This window comes from Danio rerio, chromosome 1 (assembly GCF_052040795.2).
Source record: "Danio rerio strain M-AB ecotype USA chromosome 1, GRCz13ab, whole genome shotgun sequence".
Classification (NCBI taxonomy): Eukaryota; Metazoa; Chordata; class Actinopteri; order Cypriniformes; family Danionidae; genus Danio; species Danio rerio.
In genome coordinates this window covers 32,325,523-32,334,606 of record NC_141021.1, presented here as the reverse complement: position 1 = coordinate 32,334,606, position 9,084 = coordinate 32,325,523, and the positions used below count along the sequence as shown (strand labels likewise).

The 9,084-nt window shown below is 39.3% G+C and overlaps 1 protein-coding gene across 2 annotated transcripts; it reads right to left on the bottom strand.

Annotated features, from left to right (window-relative positions):
• Positions 1–969: 969 nt before the first annotated feature.
• On the bottom strand, positions 970–8,253 carry LOC141375523 (uncharacterized). Of its 2 annotated transcripts, XM_087237275.1 has the most exons (5): positions 7,287–8,253; positions 7,107–7,199; positions 6,098–6,263; positions 5,043–5,158; positions 970–4,239 (listed from the first exon to the last, which is right to left on the bottom strand). In XM_087237275.1, the coding sequence occupies exons 1-5, from the start codon at positions 7,329–7,331 to the stop codon at positions 3,424–3,426; spliced, it is 1,236 nt and encodes a 411-aa protein (XP_087093401.1). In that variant the 5' UTR covers positions 7,332–8,253; the 3' UTR covers positions 970–3,423. The 2 variants fall into 2 exon arrangements, with proteins under 2 accessions (XP_087093401.1, XP_087093400.1); XM_087237274.1 differs by having other exon boundaries at positions 7,107–8,253.
• Between the last annotated feature and the right edge of the window lie 831 nt (positions 8,254–9,084).

The following is a 9,084-nucleotide window of genomic DNA, read 5'->3' as shown; positions in this document are numbered from 1 at the left end:
CATCACCCAAGCTCAGACTCTCGCAAGGGTCAACACGAGCTTCGGCTCTCGCAAGAGCCTCACCTTTCACCCTCTCCTTTCTGTTCCTCCTGCCAGTGTTGAGTGCTTCCACTGTTCCCTCCTAGCTCTTTACCCCTGGCCTTTGGCTCTCTTGTTACCACCTTGCTCAATCTGCTTACAGCTCAGACTCCTGTAGGGGTCAACACAAGTTTCGGCTCTCCCAAGAGCCTCCCCTTTCACCCTCTCTTTTCTGTTATCCCTGCCAGCGTTGAGTACTTCCGCTGTTTCCTCCTAGCTCTTCACTCCTTGCCTTTGGCCCTCTCATAACCTCCTTGCTCTATCTGCATTACCCTAAGCTCAGACTCCCGCAGGGGTCAACGCAAGATGTGGCTCTCATAAGAACCTCACCTATCAACCTCTCCTTTCTGTATGCCCTGCCAGCGATAAGCGCTTCTGCTGTTCCCTCCAATCTCTTAACTCCTTGCCTTGACTCTCAACTAACCTCTTTGCTCCATCTTAGCATCACCCTAAGCTCAAACCCCCACAGGGGTCAACACGAGCTTCGGCTCTCGCAAGAGCCTCCCCTATCACCCTCACCTTCCTGTTTCCACTGCCAGAAATGAGTGCTTATGCTGCATCATTTTATTTATTCTGTATTGTCATTCATCAGTTTCTACATTTTGTTTAATCTGTATAGTAGTTCATTAGCATTACATGTTATCATATTCTGTATTTTGCATAGTAATCTCGTTATCTCCAACAGCTCTCCCCTTTTTCTTTCCCCCCTGTCAGCGTTGTTTGCTCCCTCTGCCTTAGTATCTTATTGCATAATTTGTATATTCTGTATAGTACTTGTGTTGGATATTTGTTTCTTACAGCTGCTCTCCCCCCTTTTACCTGCCCTGCAGCATCAAGCACCTTTGCAGCTCCAATTAATTTATTCTGCATAATGGTTTATTGTTATATCTTGTATTGTATCATTTGCATAAAAAATTGTTTAGTATATCTGTTACTTCCAGCCACCTTGCCCATTTCTTTTCCCATTCCAGTGTGGAGTGCTTCCGCTGCACCAGTTTATTTGTTTTCCATATAGTTATGGATAAATGTCTACATTGTGTTCATTCTGCATAGTAGTCCATTTGTATTTCATGTATTATATTGTGTATTTCTGGATAATAATCATATTACTCCCAGCAGCTCTCCCCTTTCCACTTGCCAGAATTAAGTGCCTTACTGTTTTCTACCAGCTGTTTACTCATTGTTTTTGACTCCCATCCAACCTCCTTCCTCCACATTAACATCACCCTAAGCTCTGACTCCCGCCGGAGTCAATAGGAGTATCGGCTCTCGCAAGAGCCTCACCTATCGCCTTCACCTTCCAGTTTCCCCTGCCAGTGTCGAGTGCTTCCGCTGCATCAGTTCATTTATTCTTTATAGCTATTCACCAGTATCGGCATTGACATGTTTATTCTGCATAGTAGTTCATTAGCATTTCATGTTCTGTATTTTGCATAGTAACCTTGTTACTTCAACAGCACCCCCCTTTTTCTCTCCCCTTACCAGCGTTGTGGGCTCCCGCTGCATTAGTATCTTTCTTATTGATTATTTTGCATATTATGCATAGTAATTGTATAGCATATTTTTGTTAATTACAGCTGTTTTTCTTCTGCCAGCGCTAAGTGCTTCCGCTGCTTGCTGCATTTTATTATGCATAGTATTTCCCTAATGTTTCATGTTTTTATTTTATTGTTAATATATTAAATCTGTGTTAATACCAACTTCCTTCCCCTCTCTTTCTCCCTGCCAGTTTCTAGCAACATGCCAACATTGAGTGCTTCTGCTGCATAGCAGTTGTATATTCCATACAGTAATTTATATAGCATTGTTTCCTCCAGCTTCTCTCCTTTGTTTACCCCCAACAGCTTTTTATGCTTCCGCTACCAAATCTCTTCCCTCCTCTTAAACAGCCAGCTCCACACCCATCATTATTACATCTCACAAACCTTCTCTTAAGCACTGACTCCTGTAGAGGGCCCATTTAAGTCCCAATTTACACACGAGTCTCCACCCACCCTCTAAGCCACTCAGACTTCCTAACTTTATTTCACACACTCCCTAGAAAGCTTTTCCCCCACTTTTTATCAGTTCTTCACATATATATCCAGCAGCCGGATATAGCACTTTTTCTTTGCACTTTGGGGAGTTCCTGTGTAAACACGCAGCTGCTGTCCCGAGCGCTTATCATTGGCTTTTTGGGGAGTTTTAGATAGACCTGAGCTCAATCTCCACTCGCCCTGCAAAAGGGGGGGGAGCCCTGGGCTCGAGGATCCCTTGAGCTCAGGGCTCTCTCCCGGGACAGCATGCCAAACAAGCTATGTATAAATCATGAGCTAAGTGTGAATTCTTGAAGTGAAGTTTAGTTTTAAACTAATTTCGAGAGGAGCATGTGCTCATGATTTACCCAGCTGGTCCACATTAACTAATTATGATCCTCCAATCAAAGGATCCCAAACCACTATATATATCCTCATTTCCTTTCTACAACTATCTATCTGGAAGAAACCCCCCCCCCTCCCCTTCTTCCTCCTTTATCCAGAATGGGCGGCACGGTGGCCCAGTGACTAGCACTGTTGCCTCACAGCAAGAATACCAATGGTGTTGGGTCCTCGCTGAGCCATCTGGTATTTCTGTGTGGAGTTTGCATGTTCTCCCCGTGTCCGCGTGGGTTTCCCCCGGGTTCCCCGGTTTCCTCCCACCATCCAAATGTGCTCTATATTATAGATAAAACAAGCCTAAACCTTTTTTATAATGTCTTACTCTCAGGAAGTTCACCTTGGCCTCAGCAGCGGGGGAGTTTGAGATAGACCTGAGCTCAATCTCCACTCACCCTGCAAAAGGGGGGGAGCCCTGGGCTCGAGGATCCCTTGAGCTCAGGGCTCTCTCCCGGGACAGCATGCCAAACAAGCTATGTATAAATCATGGGCTAAGTGTGAACTCTTGAATAAGAAATTTTATTTGTCTAATAAAGACTTGAAACCTAAGTATGAAAGCTGTGTCACTACATTTATAAGTATATTCATTGGTAGTAATACATAATTACAGGAATTGTTGAGTTTAGTACTACATTTGAATTATATTTTACTTCTTCCATTGCAGCACTGTTGCAATGAAATTTCAACCACACAAAGAAAAGACCACATAAAGTTATCAATATTTTATTTTAATACAATTGAAGTGTGATAGTGTTTTTTTTTACATCAAACTGGATACTGTAACAGATATTTAAGAATAAGTTAAAAAATATTTGCTTGTCCAACACATACACATACATATTTAACTTATTAAAAGAAAAAAAGCACAGCTCTAGCTATACATCGAAAACAAGACTTTACATAAAGATTATGACACCACATCTGTACTATCTTAAACATATTTGTTCTGCCAAGGAACGCTACCAGCTGGTGAGACGAAATAGTCCCGCAAATGGTTCCGCTGCATTTTGGCAGTTGCGGTTGCATTCCTTGGTTTTACAGTGTGCTCCACTGGCAGAAAACTCCCCATCCCATGACTTCTCCACAGTCCGTCAACCATGCCATGCTCTGAGTTTTCCCGGTCTGTAAAGGCTGGAGGTGTATATGCCTCAGACCTGCGCTCACACAGAAAGTTGTGGATGCACAGGGAGGCCATTGTAATTTTTATCACCTTTTCAGGCTCTAACCCTATGGTCGACCTGAACACTCTAAACCTGTTTGCAAGAATGCCAAATGCATTTTCCACAACTCTTCTTGCCCTTGAGAGACGGTAGTTTAGTATTCTTTGACCATGGTCCATATGCCTGAATGGGAATGGCTTTATTAGGTCAGGTCTTAGTGGATAGGCATCATCACCCACAAACATGTAGGGCATCACAATGTTAGAATTTGGCAAAGGCTCAGGTTGAGGAAAGTGTAGTAGACCCTGATCCATTGCTTTGCGCAGGTCAGAGTGTGCAAACAGTCCAGCATCTGACACCCTACCTTGGGTACCAACGCTTGCATAGACAAACTTGTAGTTTGCATCAACTGCAGTCATCATTAGTACCGAGAATCTGCCTTTGTAATTGTGGAAAAGACTTCCTGTTTTTTTGGGAGGCTGGATATGAATATGTTTCCCATCAAGTGCTCCAAGGCAATGTGGAAACTGCCATTTCCTTTCAAAGTCCTGAGCTATTAACTGCCACTCTGCCTCCGTTGAAGGTGTCTAGAAGCACAGAAGCACAGGGCGTGAGTTTTTGTAAACATAAAATTATACTAAAGATACATTGCATAGAAAGATACAGTATGTTGTTTATCAAAAAAGCTAAAGTACTTCATAAATGTATGGATATACATAGCATAATATTCATCACAATAACTTGTTTTAGAGTAGACTGCACATTTTTACAGTGTACAGGTGCATGTCAGTACATTACATTGTAATTGAAAGTTAAAGAAGTAGTAATTCAAAAAGTGAAAGTCATATTACAAAGTGATTAGACACAAATTGAAACATATTGAAATAGATATAAACAAACTAGAATATAACTTAAGCTAAACAAATGAAAGGTTTTTGACTGCTGATGTTTTAATGAAGGAACTGTTGTGGCCCTCCAATATCGTGCAACCCTATAACATACAGATTGTGTGTATGCCATGAAACATTGTGTAATTCATGAAAAGCAATATCCCTAATAATTCCTAGCCAAGTAACATTTCTGTGTGAAAAAATCTTTTTTTCCCATGAGTCTTTAGTAATATTATAATTTTCGAATACATTGGATTGTGTTTAAATTAGCAGTATGCCATAGTCATCAACATGAAGACACACTTGAAATTGATCAGTGGGCTTTTGTAATTAATCATAACAACATATGTCACTTTCACCTTTGGAATGGAATCACAACAATAAATACATTTTTGGATAACATTCTAACTTACTGAGATGCATATGCATATGTTCTGGATGTTAATTTTACAGTAAATATATGAAATGTCATTTATAACAGCTTGTCATTCACACTCTACCTTGAGGTAGTCTGTCTTCATAACTTGGTACAGGGCAGCACAGGTCTGCACAACTATTTGGGAGATGATGCTGGTCCCAATCCTGTACTGGAACCTGAGAGACTTGAAGGTTTCACCTGCAAAACAAAACAACAACATAGCACTATTATTAAAAAATCAATAAATAGGAAAACAGGGTGCAGTATAAAAAACAATGGTATTCACACAAATGACTATACCTTTTTGTATCTATAAAAGTGTTTCTTACATCTCAGCTATGCTTTGACAACCAAACATTTATCATTTTCGATCAGAGCATTTGTTATTTAGCCATCTTAGCAGCATTATATAATAAACTTCAATCAACATGTATGTTTTTGTGGCAGATGGATAACATTTTTACTTTTTCCCAACTACTGAAGAGACACACATACACATAGTCTAAGTTAGTATATCTCAGTAGATCTTATTATATAGTACATCTTGAAAATGCACTCCATTAAAAAATATAAATACAAAATATTGCACATTCTCTATATTGTAATGTAACATGTTCTCCACAACTTGAATGCAAGTACATGACCACATAAAGATAGAATGTTGTTGTTTACAGCAGAGGCTTGGTTCCGTATTATCAATTTATTCCATATTCATATATAACTATCATAACATTTTTGGAGGGCCATCGAATTTTGATGAAAAACATTTAAAAAATGCAGACAGTGGCTGTAAACCTTATTTTAAAAACACTGGCGGGGGAAGAAGACATGACATAAAACGTGAAACGGAACATTTTAATATTTACAACATATTAATGCGATAGAAGCGACATAGACCTGGCGGGACTAGACACATCAGACAGTGGTGACTATAAATTAAAGTGAACGAGACAATCATTATACTACTAATAACATTTTCGTGTTTAATTGTTCTTATGTCTAATTGTTTAATATTTGTTATAGTTGCTGGGAGTGTTTGGCCCCATGTTTGAAAAATAAGTGGAAGACAAACAGTTAAATGAACAATGATGAACAGTACATCAATATCATATAACTGTGCTATGCACTCAAACCAACCTGTTGCCAGGAACCGCAGTGTCAAAGACAGACGCTCTCTTGGTGGTATTGCAAGTCTCATCTTCGTGTCCTTCTTCGTGATGAGGTGTTCAACTTTCCCCAGCAATAAGTCAAACTCCTCTGCTGTCATTCGCAGTAGCTCTCTGAAACCGGTCCTATCATTTAACTGTTTGAAAAACAAAGACATTTGTTTGATATTGCAGCAATATAGTAATATGTAGGATTCAAACTTTTTTTATGTAAGATACATAAATGGCTAGCCACATACAACAAATAGTCTACGTGACTTAACAAATGTATTAGTTTCAATGTATTTTAACTATGTATAGTAACTATGAAACACTCCAGTAACAGATCAAATTCTTAATTCCCACGTGGAAAGAGTAAATGTTGCATGAAGACAGATACACTCATGTGCTGGGCCTGTGTATTGGAGCACTTCATCTATCTGAACTTTTTAAAGAACAGCAGCAAAGGCTTATTATATGGGAATAAAGAAAAGTAAATTTAAGGTTAATGCATTTAGTATCCTTTTTAGCCCTTTTTTAGCTGAGGGTTAGCCCTCAGTATCATGCTGCTACGGCTATGCGTTTTTCCCCCACACGTCTTTGTGCTCCTCAAAAGAATACGAAAAAAAGTCATAACAGTTATAGTTTAGCATAATATATCCACCCAGTGTCAGTGAGTATATGCAGAGCGTGAGATTGTCTGAAGTGTGGACTGTTCTCATGCATACAGAGCGAGAATTAACGTAAGATACGAAACGTGTAGGGTGATAGCAGATTAACTTATACACGAATTTATCGATAGCGGGTTGTTACTTTATCTTGGGCGAATACAATACAATAAAAAAAGTGTAAAAGGATTATAATATTAAAAATGCGTCAGCAAATATATATGTGGTCAGCCTGCCCAAGTAAAGCATTTTTGTGGGGGAAAAACTGAAATTTGGTTTTTAACGTTACCTTGGCAAACCGCAACATGAGAAGGCAAACATGTTTTTACTCACCTCCAACTCTCTCTGTAACACAGAGAGTCCCTGCTGCCCACGCTGGCCGATCCATTGTTTTACCCACTTTCTTTGCTTTTTCTTTCTTCGTGGCTTTTCAGAAAAAATCATCGCAAAAACAGTGTTTAGCGCAAGACTCGTGTCGGCGTCCATTTTGGTGAAACTGTCTGCTTCCTGTACCTCCTCTCGCGTGTTTTCGTCACAGAACGTGGTTTGGTGAGTCATTTGGGTGACAGAGCTGTTGTTACATCGTGTAGTGTGACCCCTCTCTTGTGGATCATTAACGTAGGGTCATGTAGTGTGAACACCAAAATGATTAAAAGACACATCATCAGGTCATGTAGTGTGAACTGAACACCGATCTGCCGATGTTAAAAATCCTGTAGTGTAAACTAGCCTTAAGTCTGTTCATAACTATCGTAAGAGAGGGTGGGACCATCTCATGTTCTGACAGCTCTTGGATGGTGACACTTCTCTTTTCAGCTATTGGCTCAATGAAGTGTCAGTCAAAAGGTCGGCGGCTATTTTGTTGACCATAGTACAAGTGTTTTTGTCTGAAAGATACTACTTTGCTGAAAGCACTCCAGCAACTAGTTTGGATGACAGCAGTGTATCCATGGATGTTTATCAACATGTATACATGTTGTGGACTAATGTTTTATGGATTGGATTGCTTTGATCCTTGCAGTCAAATCAGCCAGGCTGTTAAAATGTTACAGACCTGTGGACAGTCAGCAAGCTTGAAAGGTGGGTTTATTTGGTTTGTTATAATCTCTGCTTGTTTACAGATTAACGGAGGACGTTAAGTCCATAGTGTTTGTGTCTTTAAAATGGTTTAAATTATTTTAGTTATGAGAGTCTTGCTTTTCTAAAGACATAAGAAATGTTTAGTCTTGTTGGAGAGTAGTTTCTCCTTAAAGAGAGAAGCTTCCCCTTAAAGCATACTACGTTACCACAGGTGGACCGCTAAGAGCGGTGAGAGTTTGGCTTCATTGCAGTGGCTGAAGTCTCAGGGAGAGCAGGGCTCTGGTTGCAGTTGTAGATATTGTTGGTTATTTCCATATTGATGGGCTAAAAAGTGCAAAGCTGTAAAAGCTTTTAGAGCTGAAGCTTTTTAGTTGCAGGAAGCTTTCTTCCAGACGAAGATAGTAGTAGAAAGGAAATGAGGATATATATAGTGATTTGGGATCCTTTGATTAGAGGATCATATTTAGCTAATGTGGACCAGCTGGGTCAATCATGAGCACATGCTCCTCTCGAAATTAGTTTAAAATTAAACTTCACTTCTTAGATGAAAGAAGGCAGATTTTGTGGCATGGGATATATGATTTTTAAAAATTAAATTGCTGTCTAATATGATACCCAGATCTTTCATAGCAGAGCTAAGGTTGAGTTGTGAGATCTTCTGTGTACAGGATTTAGACCCAATAAGTAATAATTCTGTTTTGTCTGAGTTTAAGAGAAGGAAATTGTTGATCATCCAGTTTTTAACATCTTTAAGGTGCGATGCAATTGTTATTTGCTAGTTTCAGCACGGCGCAAGAGTCGTTTTGACATTTTGCGCCAAGCTGTTTAAATATATGCTCATATGAGCGCCCATAGATGTTCTGGTCTAAAAAAGCAGGCGTGCTTTGGCGCGTTGCTATTTTGAGAAACTGTAATAGTCTGTTCTTTAGACCAGAACAAAGCTGGTCTAAAGTCCGGCGCAGAGTGCGCCTCCCATACAAGCTGCTTAATACACACAAGATGTAGAGCTATACGCAAATATAGTTACATATGAAAAAGAATTTAAATATTAAGGATATATATGGAATATAATAAGGATATATATAGGATATAAATATAAAGGATTAAAATATTAAAAAATATATTATTTTCCAGCCTACATAAATTTAAAAACCACTGCCTTGAATCCTTCTTTATTTCGGGAGGCTTTTTTAGTTCATTCAATTTGCTTTTGTATAATGTTATTATTATT